The 26,444-nt window shown below is 40.5% G+C and overlaps 1 protein-coding gene across 3 annotated transcripts in view; it reads right to left on the reverse strand.

The window, feature by feature from the left end:
• Positions 1 to 799: 799 nt before the first annotated feature.
• grp (serine/threonine-protein kinase grp) overlaps positions 800 to 26,444 on the reverse strand; it is a 43,836-nt gene continuing 18,191 nt past the window's right edge. Inside the window, exons 3-9 of one of the 3 annotated variants that reach the window (XM_080266099.1) lie at positions 25,251 to 25,376; positions 22,657 to 22,786; positions 18,022 to 18,149; positions 16,005 to 16,092; positions 9,693 to 9,865; positions 6,916 to 7,152; positions 800 to 4,794 (exon numbers count right to left, since the gene is read on the reverse strand). In XM_080266099.1, the coding sequence (XP_080122225.1) occupies positions 4,573 to 4,794; positions 6,916 to 7,152; positions 9,693 to 9,865; positions 16,005 to 16,092; positions 18,022 to 18,149; positions 22,657 to 22,786; positions 25,251 to 25,376 (1,104 nt within the window). In that variant the 3' untranslated portion in view covers positions 800 to 4,572. The remainder of the gene's footprint in view (positions 4,795 to 6,915; positions 7,153 to 9,692; positions 9,866 to 16,004; positions 16,093 to 18,021; positions 18,150 to 22,656; positions 22,787 to 25,250; positions 25,377 to 26,444) is intronic. The other 2 variants (XM_080266097.1, XM_080266098.1) reach the window with 2 other exon arrangements.

Genomic DNA, 26,444 nt, shown 5'->3' on the forward strand with positions numbered 1-26,444 from the left:
GGGCAAAATGTGTCTAAAGAGACTTTTACTGGATAGTTTACATATGCGTGGAAAGGAAGAATATGATTGACGTTTAAGGTGGCAACTCATTTGAAGAAGGAAAACAGGGATACCATAGGTGGGCAGTGTGTGAAGAAAAGGTAGTGGTAAACAGCGGGGATATTAGAGGCCTGGAGAAAGCATTACAACCGGTTGCTGAATGAGGAGTTTGATTGGAGCAGGGAGGGTTTGGAGTCAGCAGATCCAGTGTTTGGCCTTTGATTGATGCTGCTACTGTGAGCATGGCAATAGGCAGGATGCAAGTGGAGAAGCTGTGGGCATGTCCTCTGCATTCACCTATTCCACTACCACCAACACTCCATCTTTACACTGCCTTCTCTGATGACCTCTAAGACAGCCAATACTAAGCGCACCTAAGAGGTCTGTCCAAAGAGAAACCGAACTTTTTACATTGCGCACCAACCATCTGGTGTTATCGTGGTGGGAGCACTGTGTTGCGGCGACTTTGAGCTTTAGCATCATGCATTTGAGTATGTCTCTAGTGCACTTGGTAAACTTTCTCCTCTTCTTCTCTTAGTGAACTTTCAAGGTTAATTCAAACAGGGTGACGGAGGGTCTGCAGGGCCCCAGTCCAGAGCAGGGCAGCAGGTGACAGTATGTTGCTTCATGCTTTGCCAATTGTGGGTAAGAAGAAATTTGTGTAAGCAGGTGTATTGTCATGATGAAACATCCAGGTTTTGTTTGTCCATGCCTCAGGGCTCTTCCTTTGCACTGCCTCCCTCAAATGTTTCAGGATGTCCAAATAAAACTCTTTATTGACTGTAACCACTTGGAACAAGCTAACAATAAACGACGCCTTCTTGTTTCTATATCGTAGTCATTCACCCGTTTCATCACGTACGGCATTTCTCAGAGTTTTCATCAGCATACTGAACAAACAGCTCTTGACAGACTGACGTGGTTCCGTCTTTGCTCATCTGTCAGCAGACGCGTCACAAATTTTGCAGCGACACAATGCATCTTTCGTTCCATTCATCCAATCCTACACCGCCCCATAAGGAGCGCAGGAGCCCGGGGCTAGGCAGTTGGTCCTGACATTTAAGATGAGTGACCAGCCTCACTCATCCCTGAGTGGCATTACATGAGCAATCAACCTCGACCATCCTTTGGATATAAACCTTCACTGGCTCAATCCAACTGGAGCACAGTAATTACCCATTAAACCACCAGGTGCCAAAATTTGGTTATGATTACCACCCAGTGTAGTAAATGGTTTCCTGGTGTACAGGAAACCATTTGGCTTGTCACTCAGTGTAGTCACCCACAGGCAGAAGAGAAAAGAATGAAGGAAAGACAGAAAAGGGAGTGTAAAGTCAACCGTAGGCAGAAGGACGAGGAAAGAATGAAGGAAGGAAAGACGGAAGAGGATGGAAGGAAAGAAGGATGGAGGAAAGGGCAGACACCCATTAGCAACACTACATCAAGTGGATGGTAAGCGCCCCCACCTTTGGTTAAAATAATGTGGCACATACTTTAACAGATGCCTTTCTTCAGAAACTTCAGACAGTCAGGTGGAAATTGTCACACATCAAAGCACGCACTTCAACATGACTGTCATCTCTTGACATGGAATGCCATCCAGATCTGTGATAGTCGTCAGTAGATGTTCTTCCTGATCTGAACCACTGGAACCAGTTGTGACAAATCATAAAGCTAAAACAAACCACCCCATAAACCTGTTGCAACTTGAAGTCTCCATAAAAGTTTTCCCCAAATCACCCTGAACACCAAGCAAACACATTGCTCTTCAGATCCTTCACTGTTCAACTTGCAACAAATTACTAGGTTTGTTGTGCTTGAAGATGGCCTCACTGGGTTTCAGAAGTCATTGCTCATTTCCTGGCTAATTATTGTTCATGAAGTGGATCAGTATTTATGTCCGCAACTGTACCTTGACATGTAAAGATGCGGCTAGTGTTAGACAAACTCAAAGTTGCTGCTACACAGCACTTCCATTGCGATCATGCTATACCGGCAAATTGGTGCACTATTAAAGAAGTGTGGTTTCTTTGCAGACAGACTTCATATTCAAATTTTTTAATATCAGAATACTTCTTGTCTTACCCACCAGCATTATTTTCTAATATTGTATGATTAAGAAAATTTAGGTATTCAAAACACACCATACATGAAAAATTATTATTTTTCTAATCCATTGTACTAACATAAATATGCAGTGAAAAAAGAAAAACGGAATGTTAATCGACTCAACAAAACAAATTCCTTGATATATTCCTTATACATTCTAAGTGAGCACCCACCATTGAAAGACTAGAATTCTGCCTGCAAAAGTATAGGTTAGCCTGGGCAGAGCAAGACTTCCCTTACAGCTGCAGCACACCAGAGTGATGGGCACTCACTGGTAACCTTATAATCTACTGACGAATTATGGAATAACTTTTGCTGATCTCTCATATATTCACTGAATATCAATACATCAGATTCATGATTACTTCTGAGCAGATTACTCACATGTCAGAACCAACTCGCTAATAATCAACTACCAAACACCTGAGCTTTAATGACCTACATACTTCTTCCTCATCAGGATCATTAGGACTCTGGTAATCATTCATACTCTACAAAGCATGCACACATGTACATACAAAGGTACAATATAAATTTACAATGCTTGTTTTATAGCCCAAGCTTCTGGCTTACTACTGTAGCTACTGAATAAAGCACGACAATCAACCATTGACAAATTTGTTCAAGTGCTCCCCATAGTGAAATTTCTGACAAATTTTGATATAACAAACATGATGTACAAAAACTTGGCAAAACCTCTGCATCTACTAGATGTGGCAGACACATTTTAACATAACTCGCAGACTATAATCCTTTCCAGTAAAGTTTGCAAAGTGCTGCTTGCTTTTTGGAAAGGGACATTTTTGAATATTCAAAGTTTGAACTGAGATGTCATCTGATGCCATACATGCCATGAAAAAATCCTGACCTTCCACCATTGCCGTATCAAACAAAACAGGGGTGGAAAGAGGTGTCACATGCCATTCTATGCAACTCCTATAACCTTAACTGCTTTGTTCTCACAAATTGATGACTACTTGTTGTACAGCCAACACTTACCTCCAATATTTTACCTATCCTTCCACACTACATATAAACTCTCCTGAGGAGATTACAGCGCCCCCTAAAAAACAAATCTTCAACAATGACAACAATGCTAAAAACAGATTAAAATTAACCCTCTCAGGAATCTTATGAGTTCCCGGGACATTACCAGAGAGAATGAAGCTACTGCAGCCCCTACTTGCACACAAAGAAAAACATTCCCATGAATTTTATTTGCACCTGGAACTGGTTATATTGGTAGAAATTGTATACCATCATCATTGCTCATGTTAATAAGCTAATAAAAACAAAAAAACTGATGAGCAAAAATACGTATAAGGTGAAAATAAACTTGTACGAGTAAAAATAGCTACAAATAACTTCCTGATAACCTAGTGCAATATTTTGCCCATGCCATGCAAGAACAAATTATATGTCCAGATCCAGAATTTCACGAGCTTTCACATGGTATTTTCTGGACTTCAATGCGGTCAATAGTATTCGAGTAAATACGTAAAAAATCACACACGCCCCAACCCCACAGAAAGTCATCAAGGCACCAATTATTTATGAATACTGGCCTTGATATAGACCTCCCCCCCCCATGACGCAGAAAAGTTTGTTGCATTTCACGTTAAACCTTAATTTTTGGTAAATATTTTTGTCCAAAACTACCTAATTGATATCTCTTCAGCCCAAAACTGATAATGAAGCTAACTGCATCATTGAGTACTTCACACCAACTCTGATAATGCCATCTGAGTCATCGTTCCCAAGAAGGTTAAAATACAGTAAAGCATTTTTCAGTCCAAACCAAAATCTAGGACTTTATTACAACAGGATTTGAGTGTGTAATGAACACCATGATTTTTACTGTACTCCTGCTATCACTAGACTTTCATTCACATAAGGTCCTCAGCAACATCAAACTCCTTTGGTTCAAAATCTCTCCTATATTGAACAAAATCACCTGAAGACAACATGGATTTAATTGTATGCTCATTATAATAATGTAATTTTTTTTTTTTTAATGATGCAAAAAATCCCTTTACCACAGACAGAGGGTACCGGGTATACTACTATAATCACTTCATCTCTATAAACCTTAGTACAATTTTATCTAATACCCATGTTACCTTGTGATCAATATTATTTTGAAATGGTCATAAATCTAATTGTTTGGCACTTAATTGCCATTTAAAAATGGACCAATTAAAATGCACATTACATTGAACTTCAACTCCTTCAATCTGGTAATTTATTTTGTTTATTTTAGTCATCTATTGATAACTATCAGCTTAGGGGTAACTTCTTCATCCTTTGCGTTAGATACAGACTTAACTTCAATATTTCAATTGAGGAATCAGTCAGTCAGCTCACCAATTAAAATCAAAAACACAGTGAAGGAGTTAAAGTAAAAGCTTCCTTGACTTTCAAACCCTAAGCAGGAAGCATATTGGTAGCAAGTGCCATGTTCCAAGTGACAGGCCCCTTGACAATTATGTGTGATAGTCCTTCTTTGATGCGTAGGAAGTGTCTCTTGAAGTCCAGGCCACATCCCTTTGATAGCCGGAAGTCCACCAGTATATGCTGCCCCATATCCAGTACACTCGCTTTCAAAACCAGTTGTGCCCCACGTCGGTCCAATGTCGTCACAGTCAGCTGTGAACATTTTCAGGAAATAAAAAGTATCAATTACTTTATAATTACATTCTATCCATCCATCATCCTATCCTACGTTGTCCCATGAGGAGCATAAGAGCCCGGGGCTAGGCAAGTTGGTCCTGACATTTCAGATGAGTGAACAGCCTCATTCATCCCCGACTGACATTCCGTGAGCAATAAACCCAACCATCCCTTGGACATAATCCCACATAGGCTCAATCCAAATGGAGTGCCTTAATTACCCACTAAACCACCAGGCACCATTATCTGGTTACCACTTGCATAGTAAATGGTTTCCTGGTGCATAGGAAACCATTTGGCTTGTCACTCAAGTATAGAGTCTCCCACAGGCAGAAGGAAGAGGAAAGAATAAGGAAAGACAAACAGAAGAGGGAGTGTAAACTCACTCGCGGACAGAAAGATGAGGAAAGAATGAAGGAATGAAAGGAAGAGCAGAATGGGTAGACACCCAAAGCAGCATTACATCGATTGAGTGGATGGTGAACGCCCAGAACTACCACTAATTTAAATAACATACAATGAAATATTTTTTAAAGATACATACTTCATTATCACATCCTTGTGGTACTAGAAAGGAATACTTCCATGTGGTGGAACCAAACAAACTGAACAAAGCAGATGCTCAGCTATACAAATCTTCCTAGCTCCCTTGCGATCCCCCAAAAGCGTGTAGTTTTTTGTATTTGTATGTGCTGAGAAAGGTCACGACCCTTTGCTATGCCATAACAATAAAATAGATGGGGGGAGAGCACCAGAGAAAGATGCATCATCATAATACTGGTACACATTTTAATTTTTTTTTAAGTTGTGTTTATGCTAATGTTCTCTAATTTTCAAGCTACGTTATCAGTGTCAGTGAAGGTCATTTAAGTGGGGTAGGGTGGGCAGAAGGGATAAAAATGGGACCTCTGAAAAGTGTTCAGACTGAGTTGTGCAAGTAAACATATAAACATAGAGTAACACGGTTATGTGTACCACAGTCTGTGTTAACATGTTACCACGTAACTCGAGGTTTCAGGGTACTATACAACAATTGGGGTCCTGCACACCACATGGGGCAAGTTGACACACTTAAGATTTTCCTCAAATTGTCTTCAAAGTCTGGCGACATAAGAAATTTCATAGAAATATTTTTTAGTTTTAGTTTCTAAAATTTGGACATAAGGTGCATAAATGAGAGTACTTTAAGGGCAACATGTAAGAAATTTGGCAAAATAATATTTTCAGTTTTACAATTACATCAGAAAAAATATTTTTTGCTAGTGTTTTGCTGCACTTTGTGAGTGTTTTGCAGCCATTCCCCCCCCCCCCTTCAAACCAATAAATTATCATATTCGTCCATTACTACGATAAAGGTAAGTTGTTTTTTAGTCAATATGGAAGAAAACAGCAAAGTGCAAAGTGCCACCCGAGACAAGGCTTAAGTTCCAGGAGTGCTTTGCACTCAGCAGAGGTGAAGCTAAGATTGGGCTGGTAAGGCGCCACCCTTGAGAAAACTGGAGGCTCTAATTGGCTGTGTAGGGGTGACAGCATGTTCTGATTGGCTGGCTGGTCACTGCTGTGGGATGACATATGAACGGAGTTTACCCATTGTGACACGCAGCAGAACCTACACCTCAAACCAGTCAACAAGGTCACTTGGAGCAAACTTCTCACTCCAGACTTTCATCCTTATTACACTAACTGGAAATGAGCAATGCGACTTTGTGCAGTCATAGGGCTACGTGTTTGAGGGAGTGGCTGCTGGTGGTGGTGGGGGGTCAGCAGGTATTGCACTTTACCCCATGTGGTGTGCAAGGCCTCAATTAATGCTATGAAAAAATTTAGGTCATCCATCACCCCACACCAGTAAGCCTCTGAGCAGTTACACAACATATACTGTGGGATATACATCAGTGCATTAGCATGAAATGTCACACTTGGTGTCACATGTTGCAATGGATCCAACCAAGTTGCAGCAACTTTCAGAAACAAATCAAATACCATATTATAGGCAATTAGTTTTATGGAAGAGCAGGTGAGCTGACTAGTTTTTACTGCTTTATGATGGTTATACATTTGCAACACAGGAAAATATCGTCCAACTACTGTACTTACGACACTGGCTGTATAACAACGATGACTATAATTGAGTTTATTGAAGAGAGCCTCTAGATGAGTCACCGTGTCCTCAAGTGTTGTCTTCACAAGTATTCGTGTCATTCGCTTTACAAGCCGTTGCAGAGGGGTCTGGCTAGCTTGTGTGCCTTGCGTCAGTTGAGAAGACAACAGCAACTGATCAGGTTGGGCCGGCTGGGAGAAGCTCATTCCTCCAACATCCAAGAAATCTTTACCCTAAACAAATAATGTATAATTACCACAATATTCACTGAACAACATTTCTCTAAACACTCAAACCTCGATTTAAGGGACCTCCATTTAAGGGATTTCGGGTTTAAGGGACTCCATATTCTACATGACAAACTGAGAACACCATTCAAAAGTGATACTTAATGTCTAGGTTATACAGTACATATTAATATGTTTCTTTACACAGTACCCGTAAAATAATATTCACAATCATATAAATATGTAAGAAAAGTGAAACAATCATTGCATTTCATAATATGATTGTCTTGGTATGTGGTAAAACAATAGCACTTTCAAGTAAGGGACATTTTCAAGTAAGGGACAAGTTGATTCCGCATTTAGTCCCTTTATTCGAGGTTTGAGTGTACATTTATCACGTGTGTGCATGTCATATGATCACCACAACAGCAAGCTCATAAAGGTGCTACCTTTTACCCTTAAATCAATGTATATTTACAGAAAACCCTGTTCAACTTGGCATCAACTACAACTCATACAAAATATTAGAAATACCTTTAGCCACCTTTTGGTTGATTCCAGTACAAAATAAGGCATTACTGTGCACCTTAAAATTAATCCCCAATGCTGACATTTTCAAATTAAAAAGAATGGCAATGGACCAAAGTGGCCTGACTATCCTTGCTTCTTAAGATTACTGCTACCCAGTGCAAACTGTTTCTCTATTACCGTATTTCATGGCATACAAGACACTGCAGTGTGAAAGACGCACCCTGATTCTGGAAGGGCAGTTCTTAGAAAAAAAATGTCTCGACCATGACTGCAGAAAGGTTGCCTGATACGAGTAGTTTTCACTCAAATACACACTCACCTTTCAGAATCTCTATTCAGTACAGGCTGTCCCCAACTTATGAAAATAATTGGTTCATGAAGGTATTTTGAGTCATTTTTTTTTCTTTCTTTTTTCTGTAAGTCCATCCCATTCTTATATTCTCTCTCCAACCCAACCCTAATCCCATAATCACTCAGGAAAGTTCTTTCTACCCCATCGCCTTTCTACGCAAACCTACTTCCGTGCTATTCTCTCACTTCTCTCCAACCCAACCCTAATCCCATAATTACTGAGGACACAAAGTTCTTTCCCTATACCCCATTGCCTTTCAACTTCACACCCACTTTCTCTCTCTCTCTCTCTCTCTCCCAACCAGATTAAGGCCCACTCTCTCTCTCATTACCAGATTGAAGACCATTATTATGTCCACTCCTCCACTTATCCCCTACCCTTCCCTGAACTGCAATTATCACCTCACCTCCTAGGCAGTGTCTTCACCTGATCCCATCCTTCCTTGCTATGACTGACCTGCCACACACATGCACGCACACACAATTTTTTCGTATCTGCGTATTTTTTGAAAATCGATCCTTTGTAAGTAGGGGTCTGCCTGTACAGTGTATGTATATATATATATATATATATATTATCCATCCATCCATCACTGCCCCATGAGGAGCATAGAAACCTGGGGCTAGTATATATATATATACACGCACACACAGGAATCCCTCCACGAATGTGGCCGTCACGAAGATTAACCCTCCTCCTCTAAGCCTCTGACAGTGATGCAAGTGCTCTCAAAGCACGTACAGTAATCCACTGTTGCGCTGCACTTAATCCTTTGCACTGAGAATTATAACTGTTTACCACTGCACATTCTGTTCTTTCTTGTGCTATGCCAGTTGCAACATGCCAGTGTTGTACTCTGCACTTAATCCTATGAACTTTGAATTCTAATTTCTTAAAACTGCACAACACTGTAAATTCCCATGTGGTCTAGTGGCGAGGTACTGCAGTTTATTCACAAAAACGAGCACGTGGGGCAGCCATGGCAACAAAAGTGTAGTCACAATGGTGGTCAGGCAGGAGCTGGGGAGGGGAGGATGTAGCCGGGTGCTCTACTATGTGCGAAAACACAGCTGTTCGTCACCACACGGCAAATTTAGTGGGGATGAACACAAAGTGGGGATGAACACATATCGGCTCCTCCCCCCTCCTCATTTTTAAGCTTTATTGGCCACTTTTGGAGTCCAAGGACCTGGGCCCAAAATGTCCTGGACTTTGGGTGCCCGGGACTTGGGCATCAGGGTCCTATATATATATACGGTATAAGAAAGTTGGTGGGGGCGCTCACCATCCACTCAATTGAAAGTGGGGAGGGTGTATGAGGATGATCACTGCCATCCCGTCCAGATGTTAAGAGGAGGGACCAAGGGTTCAGATGATGATTTAGATAGGCAGACTTTTGCTAGATTCTATCTCAGTTTTTTCTTGCTCTCTATGTCCTACTTCACCTCATCCTCAGGTGACAGAAAAGGTACGGATAATGTCACTGCAGCATGCTTCAATACAGATGTTAAAAATCTAGCTTTTCAGCTCCAGTCTAGTGATGTATTTTATATTTTCTTCTTGCTGGTGAACATTTTTATTAAATTTAAAGAAAGAGCTCTTGCATGAATGCTACACAGTTGTGTGTATGTGTATACAATATACTGTACACATTTATATGCACAATCCTTACCAATACTGCATCCAAAACTGGTGGTCCAGGAGCCTCTGGCTGAGAGCAGACCATGCGAGTGGAGAGGTCATCTGCTGAGAAAGCTGTGCTGGCTCGCTCTAGTTCACTGCATACACGCTTGCTGGTTGGTGTCATGTTCTCACTGGATGCACCACGAATACAACCTGTAAAATGTCAACAAGAGCCTCTGTACTGTCTTCTTTTACTGGTACAATACCACACTCTAAACCATCAACTACAGCTCCACTAACACTTAAATATAGGACCATTCTGGATTGGATGAAACAGGCTAACAATGCCAAAATGGAAAAGGGAAAGGGATGAGAAGCTTTTGTCTTACAGTTGAACTGCCTCATGATGCTGATGATGCAAAGTTTCACTTATACTCCCACACCATATGTACTTGCATTTTTTTTTTTTTTTTTTCCTAGTTACCTTATACCTCAACTATGGTTTATATGAAATATGATCTTTCAACAATCTAAGAAATTTAAAATCCTTATCAATGGCCACTTCTACACAAAAACTATTAACCGACTGAGGCATGAACACGTGAAGACCCCCCCCCCCCCCAAAGACCACAACCTAAATTTCCACCTAGATGATGATGAAGAGTTGGTAAACTATCAAACATTATACCAGGTGGAATCCAGGGCTGCACAACACCAGGCCTTAGTGCTAAAGATAGGTCCTGGGGTTTATCTGATCAATCTATCTATCTATTGCCAGACGCCATAACCCCGTAAGGGGTGGCCATTTGTTACTTGTTTTACAAGGAGGGACACTAACCCTCCACCAACCCACTTGTTGACACGTAGGGAACAAATCAATGATGTAAAAAAAATTAACAGTTATTACAGCAGTCTGGATGCAGGGATAAATTGAACCCCCACCCCCACCCCCAGACGCACCAAAAATGCTGTGATAACTTATTGTGCTGGGGGTGGCGGCTCCCCGACTCAGGACACACTGCTCAGTAAAGACGAGATTAAGTTCACTGCCTTAACCCCTCCATGCCAGGCTATGTAAAGCGCCGTTGTTCTCTCACTATGGGAATTTTTCCGAAAATCCTGTAGCTTGTTTTCATACCTTAATATCTCAGAAACTATAACAGTTAGGAAAACAAACTTGAAGACCATATCACTCACCTACTGCTCTTCTTGCAAATGAAAGTATCCTCAGGACTGTAGGTTGTGGTGTCAATGAGTAATGACGTGAGAAAGAGGACTAAATTTTGCCGTGAGAACAGAATATGCTCGTGTGTCTGCCTGTGGCCCCGACTATGGCTTTGCTCTCAGTGTGATAGTTTCTCCATTACTAAATAAACTACACACAGTGGTGTCCAAGGCATACCCTATGGCACTATCGCTGAGTCCTTTCCTAGTATCCAATACTAAATAACCTAGACACAGAGGTGTCCAAGGCATGCCCTATGGCACTATCGCCTAGTCCTTTCCTAGTATCTTTGGAAAGAGACTTGGCAGGAGAAGATGAGGCAAAAGTCCACATGTGGCGGGAGCAGAATTGGACGAGGAGGTTTAAAAAAAACATCTTACGCCAGGCACAGTTACAGAGATGACTGAGCTATGGTTGGTGTGGCTGTCAGAAGTCCTCCCTAGCTTTTGGTGATGAGATAAAGTTGCAGCCTCTTCATACTGAGCCCGAAAACAAGTGCGGTTCCGACTGACACTCAGTACCGATTTCTTGACAGTTCCAACTGACACTTGGTGATTAGGGCTTAATAACTGTAGCGATGCATCAACAATTATTTCTGGGAAGAAGAATGCTAGATGCTATACTGACCAGTAATTACCGTTTTCTATTCTGGGCATACATAAATAGGTGATCATGGTCACACACACCCACATTAGCCCTGATTTAATATTTAACATGTTTTATATATCCTATTAATGGTTTGAAAGTATGAAATTACCATTTTTTTGGTGGGTGTACATATGAAACTGATGCAGGCATTGCAGAGTTGTTAACATTCAATCCTTGAAATGCTGTACCTCAAAACTGTTCTGGTCAGTACATCCTTGTTCCAAGAAACACCTTCATTTATTGTACATCCTCAAGTATAACATGGGTTCAATGGGGATACATTTTAGTCAAGAATCACCCACACAAAAAATTCTAAAAAAGTTTCCAACTCACCTCACCTGGTAGTATTGTATTTACTTTACTTCAATGGCTGCTTGAACGACACACTAATGTTCCATCTCTGCCACAAACACACCCAACAATGACCAAAGTTCAAAAGCCATCTTGGAACAAACAAATGACTAAATGCACATCAGTGATGGTATAAGAGAAAACAGCGATTGTATGTCAACCAATCAGGCTTTGTACAGGACTAATATTTGTGCTGGAGTAAATGCTATCATATATTGAAAAAAGATCCAAGCTTTTTTGTCATCATGTAATCAATTCATTGCATAACTGTTAATCATATGATAAGAGTCTGTTGCACAGCATTTCAAACTTAATCTCCATACACATTAATTACGAAGATTTAATATGCAGCAATGCCCCATGGTGTTCCAGCTGTACGACTTAATACTCTCATACAGCTAGATCACCAAAGACACTGCCACAATCACATCACATCCTCTTGCTATACCGATTGTAGATACAAGATTCTCTTCTTTGCTGATAATTGTTTCAGTATGCTGGCTAAATTCCTACATTTCAGATGCTGAATTTGTCCACCTCTATGCTTTGGTAATCTAGCTTTATGGACTTAAAACTACCATCATAATGCTGAACTACCAAAGCAAAGAAAACAGACTCATAATGAAAACTATATGCAGCACCAAAGTCTCTCCATGAAAGCAAAGTTGAAGCTAAAATTAACCCTTCCTCATGCTCACAGAATCCAAACAGTTAAGGGAAGGGCCTGCAGTAAATCCAGTGTTGTCATGACTATGTATGTGCCATATATGCATGTCATTAGCATTAACTAAATATAAAGAAGGCTATGAAAGAAATACAGCCCACACCCACTTTCAAATATTCGAGACATACGGCTTCTAACCCAAGACTCGAGGGTAAACAGACAGAAAGGCATGCACGCATCCAAGTCCATTATCGTGAGGTTTTACTGTACTTTAAACGTGTCTGAACCGTCACTGTCCTTCCCTATCAAAGCTGGCAGCTAGTTTGAACAAATACCCCCTACAGCCTAGGGCTATCTTACTTAGGCTACATAACACCTGGTTTTAGCCATGAGCAAAAGTAAATAAAGCAAGAAACATGCTATAATGAAATATACCTATAGATCTATATGATGGTCTTTATTCTGAATACCACCACTTTGACTGGGAACGACCTCTCATCAAAGGGGTAAATAGTACCAAATGAAAGTACTCGGAATCTCTTAACATCAGCACATTCATCACCCAATCTTAATATAAGTACCTTCTCAAAGACCACAATGAAAGTACTCAGAATCTCTTAACATCAGCATATTCATCACCCAATCTTAATATAAGTACCTTCTCAAAGACCACAGAAACAGTGCTAATTCAACAATACCTGTTAGTATACATGACAATTAGTTCACCTGCAACAATGATGAGTATTGTGAGGAGGATTACAGATACAGTGAAACTCTGCACAATGCTCATTTGCAGAGTCACATAGTACCTGAAACCCTTCCTCATGATCTTGTAGATACATCTTGACAAAGAAACCTTGCTTAGTATTTATATACAAAATATTCTATATTCATCACCCTATCCCACCAATATATTGCATGAATGAAATAAATGACAAGGAAAGCACTAATGTATATACCTTTGGAGTGCAGCTAGGGATGGTTGCAAAATTTCTCACAGTGCAGCTATTTGGAAATTTTAGTCACCCCCTCACAAAATGCATCCTGTTATTCAGTCTTGGAAATGTGTCACCCCCTCACAAAATGCATCCTGGCATTCAGTCTTGGAAATGTGAAGGCTCACCTACCCATGAAATATTTCTCCTCAACTCTGTATAGTTATGGAAGAAGCCAACAACTATCCACTTGGCAATAAGTACAGTCAGAACCTTATTGAATTCTTCATTACTTGTACACTTCGCACTGTTTCAAAAATTTATTTAATTCCTTCCTGTCTCCACCACCTCAAAGCATCAAGTGCAGGCGTAAGCCTTCGCTGGGTTGTGACACCACTATAAATGTTCACAGCAATAACTTTTTCTTTGGGCTCAAACTCGGGGGTAGATGAAAACTAGCTAAATATAACACTGTGCTTCATATTGCTCCTCCCAGAAACTTCAAGCTAAGCCTGAAAACCTTACTGAGTATGTAACAGACCACATGATACATATATCCTTGTTACATGTGCTGGATACTGTTAGCAACAGGAGTTAATGTTTATTATACTTTGCACCAATGAGAGTTGCAGCTTGGAATTTGATCAATGTACTTTGGGTAAAGATCCTTGTCCAAGAACGAATGATTGTGGGACTAAGTTGTCAAGCTTTCTGTTACACATCACTAACTGTACAGACACTCTTCTGGGGTGTGACGGGAAACTTTTAACGATCATTCAAAAGGCTGATATACAGTGATCCCTTATTATACTGACTTGCTGGTACACACGGAAAGGGCAAATACGATAATCCGAAAAACTCTGATAATCCAAGGCTAAGGAAATTACTGTATGTTCAGCAAATATGTACATACAATGAATAACTAAGGGATCATTGTACTGCCAATTTACAAATAAGACCTCTTAACCCAAGTTACTAAAAATAAACTTGGGGAAATCCCAAGACATACAAGGCAAATCCTGATATATAATACACCTACATGTGATACCCCGGATAAGTGACAGGGGTAGAAATACCACCCTACCCCACCTACTGGTGGCCAAACCCTGGTGTAATGATTTTTTTTCCCCTACTGATTTTGATATTTCAGACTTAAGTTTTGTGCTTGGGTTGATTTATAAACTTTTTAGACTTAATAATGTGTTTTAGTCATGGGTGGAGTGAACATTGTCATTTTGGGGTACAGTTTACCGAGTTTAATTTTTTCCATTTTTATGATTTTTGGATTTTATTTTTGGGTTTAGGTGAGTTATAAACTGTTTTGTTGGCTTAGTTTAGCTTGTTTTACAGCTATTTGGAGGTTTAGCTTTGCGTCGGATGAGGAAGGTAGATCACATGAGTCCTCCGTGTGCGCCCATTGTTTCCCCCTGTACATTCATCTGTTATTTCCGGTGATAGGAATGATTCAGAGAAAACTGCCGATCCTGGAGAGGGGGATATTGGCATGAATGAGGAGATGGAAGAGGAGGTAAGGAGTGGAGAAAGGGATGAGGTGGAGGAAGGAGGGAGGAGGAAGTGCCGTAGTGCAAGCCTTGCACCAGCGCTCTGTTTATACTTATGTGAATAATGGAAGCAAAAAGTTTGTTTCATGATGAAATCAGTGCCTTATCGTTTACTGATTTATGATGAAAAAGTACGAATCACAGGAAAAAATTCTGTTAGTGGAAAATATTGTGGATTATGGATAGTGTGTGGATAACTATTTTGTTCAGAATATTATTATTTAGGTTTTATGTAGTAGCAGTAGTAGTAGTAGTACGGCGGCGGTGGTGGTGGTGGAGGTTTTTATAGAAGCTGTAGTAATACCCAGACTTCAAGTGGTAGAGCAGTGCTAGAATCGAGCGACAATGCAAGCCAAATAATGTGTGTGTGTGTGTGTGTGTGTGTGTGTGTGTGTGTGCACGCGCGCCTGTGTGCGTGCACCAAACAATAACATACATCTCCGTCTGTGTGTGTGTGTGTGTGTGTGCACACACGTGTGTGCACATATGTAAGGCACTGGTGGAAGCATGGTGGTGCGGTGTTGATGCGAGGCATTGGTGAGCTGAGTCAGCCTGCCTTGAGGTCGTTGCTATAGCAACCGCACTCACCCCACACAGAAATGGTGTCTGTGGTTGATTGCAGTCTTCTGGAAGTGTTATTGTGGAGGGCTAGTATAAGCCTTCTTGTGCCAGTGCACCTCAGCCACACATTCAGACAAAGGCAAAAAAACACCAAAGTTGCCCAAATTCCCCACTCTCTCCCACTACAAATAATTCACGGACAATCTGAGGCCATCAGCTTGAAGTTGAATGATTGGTGAGTATATTATGACAAATGGCTTTTTATTTTTGGTTAAGTTTTAGCTGAGATATTAAGGTTTAAAAAAAGGTGATAATCTCTGAAATGCTAGGCTAGGAGCAGGGTAGGTGGAAGTATATGCCAAACTCCATGGGTTAAAGTGACAAAACTGAGCTGTGTAAAACTTACCTGAACTTTTTTGAAAGTTCTTAGTGAACCACTGATGACTCTTCACCTGATTAATGGTCGCTCTATGTCTAGGAACAGTATTAAGAACCTAGAAAGAGAAAAATCACACATCAAAACAACTTCAATTATCACAGCCCTTTTAACTGCTAAGACGGGCATGGGGAGAGGGAGGGGGTAACAAATTTATTAGCTCTGAATGATGAGGCTAAAGGCAGTTTCAATATCTTTTACAAGTTGCTCCTGAGACAGAGCCAAAAATTAGGTTTGAAATGATTTGAAAATGACTGGCTTAATTCGCTGGGCACTAAGTGTATTTTTTTCTTTCTCTTTAAATCCACCAGATATAACATTTTCAGTTCTATCAGGTCAACCTTCCCCACAATTAGTCTGTTAGTGAGATTTATCCATATACTGTATGTACAGTACATCCATTTTTTTCTGGTTTAGCAGCTGCACAATTCTGAAGTTGTTATGTCATGACGCATGCACGAGTGAGAGGGGAATATATATGAGGTGGGCGTTATGGATGGGTCGGATGGGGGCAGCCTGAGTTATAACTCAGCTCACAGTTAAATAGTTTTGTCAATGTGCAGGGCCATCTGAAAGCAGCGCTACAATGAGAAGGTGGATGGCAGCACTCAAGTCTACCACACTAAAGCAAAAGACATATTAACTGCACACAAACACCAAATACACACTATACAACAAATATAGGTGGAGAGTGGTGGCAACCATCATCCACTCTAAGTGCAGTCAACTTCCCGTAACCCGGGAAACCATTTTACAATGTTGGGTGGTACCCATATAACCAAGTAATGGGGCATGTGGAGCCTAGTATGGTGCCCATTAACTGGGTGGAGATGCAAATGTGGCAGCATCCATTCATGAATCAGGTCTCCTAACTTCCCTGCACCTCACTGTGGAAAGGCACTGTCCACCACAAGGAAACATTGGTTCACTATACAGGATGGCCCTAGAAGGGCAACTGCTTGCCTGCAGTTGATGTCTCTGCTCAGCCACACAGCACAAGGATGTTCTACTACTACAAAAATATAAACTGTACATCTTTAAAACTTTATCTGATGTACATGTTATTTTCCAATAAACACCAAGAAACGTAGTCAGCCACTTTCAGATAACTTGTATACTAAGTAGCCAAGGACACCACAAACTTTGTCTACCACAAATACTGAACCAGACATCTAACTCCACTTATACATGCATCACTACTAGAAAAACTTAAACTGCGTTAATTAGCTTTAATGCTAAGCCATACATGGGCAATACCTTCTATAATCCTTCCCTCTTCACCTCGTCATATGCAATTTCCATATTTACATTTGCCATTAGTACCTTACAGTTTCACTTCTACACTTTCTCCACAATTCAACTGTATCCACACACTTTCAAACACAGCAGTCTTACTGTGTTGGTACTGATGTGGAATATGATCTTTGGGAGTCTAGTAAAGGACGGCAAACTTTACACTGCCCTTCAAAACTCTCCCAGTGCCAAACAAAAATCAATAATCCAAACTCAATTTTCCAGCCCCCCAAAAAATGTGATGATAAGATTCACAAACATCTAAACGAATGCCAAAAGTATAACAATTACAAATAAAACAATGTAAGATTAAGTGTGGCTGTATTACTATTCCATCTTATTTTTATCTTAATTTCTTAGCACTATTTTCTGCCATCATAAGCACAGTCCACCTTCATTTCTGCAAAGCATTTCTGATGACTTACAGTATGGATAGTTTCTGGGGGGTGGAGAAACCTTCTGCTCTGCTATCCTACTTTCAAATACTATTGATGAGAAGGTCAGTAGATATGCAATTAACCTGCCTACAGTCACCAGTGCCTGAACATCAAAGAAATACAGCAGTGTATATTGTATCCTCAAGTTCCCATTTAATTCACTGATTCTTGTGGAATTATTCAAGTGTGGCTTGCTTAGCTAATAAGATAAGCAGGGCATGTAACATTCAACAGCTTCCCAAAACAAACAACTTTACCTTTCTAAGAAGGGAGAGAGCCAGATTGTCAATTTTAGTCCATGGGGTTGTGGTGAACAGCTGACAATCTTTGTCCTTCCAGGCAGTGTACTCAGGGCACGAAAAGGTTGGCTCATCCCATGGTAATTCTGCAAAAACACTCTTCTATCAATTGCATTCTCAGCACATTCAAGAACACACAAAACAAAACTGAAACAAAGGTTGAACATAGGAGACAAAACATATTCCTTGGCTGAAAAATCAAATAATCACCGTACTTGATACTCCAACACAGTCTTCAGTATGCTGCAAAGCAACTTAACCTTTTAACACAGAAAATTCACAATTTTCTGGTCATTAAAACATCTTTATGTACTGTACACTGTAATGTATATATTGCAGAAACACCTTTAAGTATATTCTTGGGGCAACATGAACTATTCTGTTGGACTAAAAATAGGCTGCCACTCCCTCAAATACATTCCACACACTATCAATGCTTCACAATTATTAAATCTCTCTCTCTCTATACACACACACATCTATCTATCTATACCTTCACTGGCTCAATCCGATTAGAGCGCCTTAATTACCCACTAAACCACCAGGTGCTAAAATTTGGTTGTGTGGTTACCACCCAGCATAGTAAATGGTTTCCTGGTGTACAGGAAACCATTTGGGTTGTCACTCAGTGTACGATCACCCACAGGCAGAAGGAAGAGGAAACAATGAAGGAAAGAAAGACAGAAGAGGGAGTGTAAAGTCACCCACAGGCAGAAGGACAAGAAAAGAATGAAGGAAAGAAAGACAGAAGAGGATGGAAGGAAAGAAAGACAGAAGAGGATGGAAGGAAAGAAAGACAGAAGAGGATGGAAGGAAAGAAGGATGGAGGAGAGGAAAGAGAAGACACCCAAGAGCAGCATTTACGTATATACAGTAATCCCCGTAATATCCAGACGCCCAATTCCCGGACACCCCAATTTACGGATGTGATCTAAAGGTGAATGTAGGGAAGAGTAAAGTTATGGTCTTTGAGGTAAGAGAAGTCAGTGACTGTACAGTGAGGCTGGAAAAGGGGGAAATGGAAAATGAGAGTGCATTTAAGTACCTGGGTAGTGTGATAAGTAAGGATGGAAGTTTAGAGGGTGAAGTGCTTGAAAGGGTACAACAAGGAAGAAATGTTATTGGTTCCTTGAAAGCAGTGATAAGAAACAGGGAAGTGAGCATGAGAACGAAAAGGCTACTGGTACTACATGACAGTATTGTGATACCAACTCCAACGTATGGAAGTGAAGTTTGGACCTTGTTGGAGGGACACAAGTCAAGAGTGAGAGGAGTGGAAATGAGTTATTTGAGAAGAGCATGTGGAGTCACATGGTGAGGCAGACTGACAAATGAGAAAAAGAAGGAGCGTTGTGGTGTGGATGTGATAAGAAGCGTAAGGAGAAATACACTGAGGTGGTTTGGCCATGTGGGGAGGATGGAGAGCAATAGACTGACAAGAAGAGTGTATGTGTGTGAGCTGGAGGGAGGGAGAGGCCAAGGATGAGAGGGAGAGATGGAGTGGAGAGGTATACGAGAGAGGGGAGGGTGTGAGCTGGGAGTAGGGCAATGAAATGATGGGGGACAGGGCAACATGGAGGCGATTTGTTTGTGGCCACCCTTTACGGGATTGAGGTGTCTGGCAATAGATACCGATAGATAGATTTTCATCTTGCAATAATGATAAAAACTGCTATAATCAAGGGATCACCATACAGTAAACTCTCACAATTGTCGGTCATCCCATGATCTGGTGAAATCATGCACCATCTGGTGCCGAAAAGGGAAGTAACCGGTAGTTCTATGCAACATCCAGCTGCAGGGCTTATAAATTGGCTCGTATGTGGTAGCCAACCAGCACCCAGGAAAACCCTACAACACTATGTACTGAATCTATACTGTATTGTATTTTGTGCTTAGTTTTCATCTTTGACTCATTAGAAAGATTTAAGGATAGAGGGTCAAGACAGACAGGAATACAACAACAGGATCGAAGTCAAATGTTTAGCCATTGGGGGGGTTCTATTCAATATCTGGTGTTTCACTTTATTCGGCGTAGGGGTTGGCTTAATCATGCCAGATAAAAGACAGTTCACTATTATTATTATTATTAATGCAGTATCAAATGGTTTTGGTTAGTGTTCTGAAGATGTTACGAGTTACTTCTAGTGCAGGTACTGTACTGATTTAGTGCTTAACAAGTGTTGTCACCTCTGCTGCTTTAAGCGTACAACAATGAATGTGTACTGGGGGATAGGCTGACAATATTAACCCTCAATGGCTACTTCACAACCTAAACATACTAATGTTACAATATATTGTACTTAATATCTGAAAATTCATTATCCAAAAGGACTTTAATTTCAGATACCCATAACAAGAATTCCCTCTTCATGGTAGTCTGGAGCAGCACACTATGCCAACATGCAGCCTTAAGTTCTTAGCTTATAATATAGAAACACTACTAACCACCTACATTTATCTGAAAATCTTAGGTAACTTACCTTTTCGGCTTACTGTATTTTCGGTGAACTGAGTTTCAGCCCTGACTTTGGTAATCTAGCTTTATGACGTCTATTAGCTCTCACACAGCTAGATCACCAAAGACGAGGCAGAAACGGCTTCCTCAGGAAATCACTAACATAAACGATATAAGCTTAATACTATGCATCATTACACAAAGATTCTGCTATCACCGATGTCCAAGTCTAATAGCCAGTTTTCTTAAGATCAATTACGATGACCATGAAAAATCTTCAGTTCCGTACAGGTCCTGATACTGTTATTCACCTATTATCTTAACCAGAGTGAAATTAAATACCTCCCTCTTACCCATCCATAATAAATGAAAAATTGTGACCTACTGAGCAACCCACACCTGAAAACCTTATGATGTCGAATCAGCCAACATCAATCACTAGGATGGCCAAGAACTACATAAACCCTTGCTGTAACACAGTACAGTACTCCTTCCCCTTCCATGGGGGCACAATGTCACAGAGATCCCCGCAAATACTAGCCATGCCCCCAGAAGGGGCCTTGCAGTAGCAATAAACCTATATGGTTGCCTAATCACTCTCAGCATTGTCCCCAAACATAATATGTTCGACTGCATACTATACTGTATGTAACTTTCTAACCTAAGCTAGTAATAACCAACAGTATAATATTGTACCCACTATTAACCACAAAGTACTTACATTACCTCTTTCCTCATGCTTTGTATGCCCATTCTGTTTTTAAGCACTTGAGCAGATGTAATCGTGTTTATCATCCACCAGAAAGTAATTTTACATTCAGTTATTTATTCAAGTGGAAATACACACATATCTACAAATTTTTACATAACTTTCACTGCCACCTTGCTCTCATTAGCTGATCAGCTGATTATTGTTTGCAACATCCAATGCATTTGGCTTGGTGCAGTAAGTCCATGCTTCTTGTGTGTTTATCCTTTAAGCAAAATGTAGAGTTTAACAAATTTATGTTTATGATAATACACCAAGATCTAAATCTGCATTATTGCAATCTTGTACGAATACTGAAAACTTAAAAAGTAATGTTAATCTGTGCGCATTAGTGTATGTGAAATGAGTGGAAAAAGGTGTCGGAGGTTAATATTCACAGTGGTTACAAAATAATTAACTTCAATGTCAATTGCATAGTGCTTTAATAGTAACACAAATCAGATAAAAGAAATATACTGGGAGACTGCTGCCTACCAACAAATCTGCTTTGGTTAAATGAGTAAAAATCATCAGCTAATGAAGTCTGAAGTGTTGTCGCATGGTTAAGGAATATTTACCATATTTTTACTTGCCACAGAACTTCAGGATCTTATCACACTGCTTTGTAAAGTTATACAGAGTTGAGTTTCCAACAGTATGACTATGTGTAAAAGACATTAACTCGTTTCAGTCAGTAACTTACAGAACTTCTGAATGTTATCAGGTTTTGTGTCATGGTCAAGTTTCCATTACCACAATCATCACATAACCATTGCAAACACTATGTTCTCTGGGATGGATTGCTGAAAACTGGCTCACTGGCACTAGCATGCTAGCTACTAACTGCTATTTTTGTGTTCCCCCTTCATCTCAAGCTTAGTTCAAAGTAAGAGTGAAACTGGCTCATTACACTGGGCACTAGCACACTAGGTACTAACTGTTAGTTTTGTGCTCCCCCTTCATCCTCAATTTATTCTAGTATTTTAGTGAGACCAAGGCTGATTTTCTGTACACCCCTAAATACAGCAGGGGAAATCCTCTTGCTGAAATACATGTTTAATAAAACATCGTTATTTGTGGCTACCTGTTATGTACACACGCCCAAAAAAGTATTGGCCCCCTAACGGCACGTATCATTCTGAAACATGAACAAAGCATTGTGAAATATGGGGCATTCTGTGATTATGTGAACACATTACCGTATCTTTGGTAGTTATTGGAACTTGGAAAAAAAACAAAAAAAAAAAAAAAACATACTGGGTGGTATATGTTTTGAGGCACCAGATTTATAGATTCATGTGTGTGTGCAAAACTCGCACATTTTCACAACCAACGTACCCGAAGGGGCAGACTTATTTGGGCGGGTGTACAAAAATAGTACACTCACCACCAGCCAGCAGCGCTACTAATACCACTCCACACGACCAGATGTCAGCAGGCTCAGCACTGTATGGTCGTAGAAGTACTTCTGGGGCCATGTAAGGTTTAGTGCCACACTGCCGCTCAAGATTACGCTCCTGTAAAACAACGGATACAAATAACACTCACACGGAAACAGAAACAACCTGACTGGCATCCATTCAGCACGATGTCTTAGAGCAACCACAGGACAACCATTCAGTTAACCCGTGGATTGCGCAATTACCTTTTTATCCCACCCCGTGGTGTGCACAAAATTATTACTATTATTGTGGTAGGTGGTGGCGACCATCATCCACTCACTTGATGTTGTGCTGCCTACTTCCTTAGCTTTTATCTTTCTTTTTCTGTGCCTGCCGTCCTCTCTTCCTATTTCTCCTATCTTTCCTGTCACTTCTTATTCCTTTTCTTTCCTTTACAGGTGGCTTTGCACTGAGTAACAGGCCAAATGGTTCATTCCACTGTCACTTCTACAATTCCAGACCTCTTTCCAGAATAGCTTCCTATTTTCAGAGTAATGTGCACTAATTTTTCTTCCAGATCTTCATTTACTTCATCCTTTGTCCTCTAGTTTCTTTACGTGCTTATTGCTCTCAATATATTCGGTTCTTATTTTAACTGAACTCCTCATATATACTGTATATTAATAATGGCTACAACATGCTTGCATGAGTCAGTCTTTGTCACCTAAAAGTAGCTCTCCACATTGCTAAACCTCTGGCAGCCTTCCTATACAGTCTCATCCCTGCAGTAATATCATGTAAGGAAGGGGTTGTTTTTCTTGTCTTGTACCCATCTTTTACATAAAAATGAAGAAACCAAAGACAGATATACAGTACTGAATAGAGATTCTGAAACGTGAGTGTGTATTTAAGTAAAAATTACTCATATCAAGCAACCTATCTGCAGTCTTGGTCAAGACACACTTTTTTCTCAGAACTGCCCTTCCAGAATTAGGGTGCATCTTCCACACTGCAGCACCTAATGTGCCACGAAATAAGGTATTTTCCCCAAAGCTGGCAGACAATGAATATGGTATCAGTGGTCTCTCTGCCTGTCCTCAGCTTCATTACATTTCATGTCATTTATCAAACAGGTGTAGGTGTGATAGACACTTTAAGCTTCACCTACACAACCATTAAGTACAATTTAAGTGGGGCGAAAAAAAAAAATGTTTCCAGGAAATGGTCAATGCAGAGTTTTGAATGCATCATTTCAGCCCTGGATTTTATCTCCGGGAGTCTAGTAGAGAAAAGCAATCTAAATAATGCTAACCTCATAACCGCTCCCAGTAAACATTTTACAAGGTACTGATCAAATAAAGAAAACAAGAGGAAAGGCAGGAAGGGACAGTCAGAGGTGGCATGACAGTGAAAGTCTGTTAGAATGGGAGGGCACAACTTACAACTTAAAAATAGTTTGGTACAGCTATGACCAAATGCTTGCCAACGCCTCTCTGCCAGTTATGACAATGAAAGCATCAAGCTGTTACACAAACTACATATGATGGCAACGAAAGTGTTAAATGAACTTTGTGATGGCAATATGACGCACAAGAAAGAGTGAGAAGGAAGGGTACTCTAATGTTCTGGTAGGAATGAGAAATATGGAAGGCAGGACACAAGGTTGGCAGAGGGTTGTCTCCAAACTTTTGCTTATGGTTGTACCTAGATAATGCACTAAAAAGTAGACTCTCACTATAATGAAAACTTCATTAAATCCAAGGGTTCCCACCCCCCCACTCTCATGTGGGAATTCAAGAACATGTCTGAAAATAATTAAAACTATACTGTACCCATTCTACACTTAGTCTAAAATTTCGTTTCTTGCAGCTTCTGTTGGTGCAGAAGGGTCATGTAATGCACCCCATTTAACAATCATTGTGTGGTACAGTAGAGCCAAAAAAGTTTGGTGGGTTCAGATGCCTTCAGAAGGGCCACATGATGTGCCTCATTTAACGATTATTGTTTTGTACAGCCAACAAACCTGGTACCAAACAATAGCACATTATGAAATTCAATTGTAAAGAGTGAAGTGGGCAGAGACAGTTGTCTACCATCCTATAACCTAATGGTAATAGAATTCACTGGGAGAGTAAGCTAACCATTTGTTTTCCCCTCCATTACATAGAGCAGATTTTATATACTTGTGCTTGCATACTGAGAGCTCAGATGACAGGGGAACCTTAGAGTAACAGGCTATGCAATAAACAAAGACTGTGGTCAATGCATGGGCACACTAGAATGCCTGCACAAATCAAACACCAAATATTTAAAGCAAATTATATCCAGACAGTAGCACAGTTCGGATAATGACACCCCAGCAACAGGAATGCTTACAAAACTATGGTCAATACAGTGTGGTATCTGAACATGGGGTCACATGTCACCTAAATTTAACGAGTGCTCACCCACCTCTGCATGCAATTTTGACAAACACCTACTAAACTGACACCAATGGCCCTATATCACTGGAAAGTGCCGATGCAATGGTTCTGACTGTCACACTAGAAGCCAACCTTCTGCAAGTCATGAAAGACACAATTAGAGCATATCTACCTACCTTTCCTTGATGTCTAAACAGTGTGGCCATTCCAAAATCAGTTATTTTTAGGTGGTCATTCTCATCAAGCAGAAGGTTTTCAGGTTTCAAGTCACGGTGAGTCACGCCTCTGTCATGCAAGTATTCCTGCAGAAAAGAATTATTTCAGGAAACACCCTGCCAAAAAGCCAAAGGGCCATAGACTATTTCTGCATGTTGGCCTTGAAATAGGCAGCTCCCCTACGATGCAGAAAGGTTTGCTGCACTTCATGCTAAAACTGAATTTCTGGTAAAATATTTTTTTCCAAAACTGCCTAATCAGTATCTCTCCAGCCCAAAACTGATAATGATGTTAACTGCATAACTGGGTACTTTTCACACCAACTCTGACATAACGCAATTTGCATCACTGTTCCTGAGAAGGTAAAGGATTCCTGGAGACAGCACTAAACCGGCTGCTGAATGAGGATTTTGACAGGAACAGGGAAGGTTTATTCAGTGGATCCAGTGTTTGGCCCTTAGCATCTGACTGATGCCGTGTGTAGGGCAAAAAGGTAGGACACAGTTGAGAAAGGCAACAGGTGTGTTTGGGTTCACTGATGAAATGGTGAAGGTTTCTGGATATATAGTAGTGGGATAGGTTACCGATTTTATACTGTACTGTATATTCGATTATACATGAGTGTGTGGTCCCAGTTGACTGGTATAACACACTCATGTATGCATTTACAATCACACTGGAAGATTGTGATTGTAAATGCATATATGGGGAAAGGTGATGCCCAGGAGAGAGGAAATTACAGGCATAAAACTTTTGGGCCAGATAATGAAGGTAATGAATAGAGTCTTATAGGGCTTGGTGAAGTGAAAATCTCTTGTTTGTCATGTGCTTGAAGCTCTCACATTACTTCAAAAATGGGCTCCCATGGGAGATGAAGTATGCTGATGCCTTGTGCTGACCGCACAAAAAGAACAACTGAGGAAATGGAAAGACAGAATGGAGAACATGGGATTGAGAGAAAATACAGATATAAAAAAACTGATGGTATCTAGGGCTGGGTTTCAGAGTAAATGTGGATAAAATAAAAGTAATGATATCCAGGGTTGGTGGTGATACTGTAAAAGCAACGGGAGTGGCCATGTGCAGTTTGCCACCTGGATGGGGTATGTAACGCCATCTTATTTAGCTAGTGTTAGTGATAACTGGGCGCATAA

This window comes from Coenobita brevimanus, chromosome 18, assembly GCF_032717465.1.
Source record: "Coenobita brevimanus isolate Jiangsu-jjx chromosome 18, ASM3271746v2, whole genome shotgun sequence".
NCBI classification, from domain to species: Eukaryota; Metazoa; Arthropoda; class Malacostraca; order Decapoda; family Coenobitidae; genus Coenobita; species Coenobita brevimanus.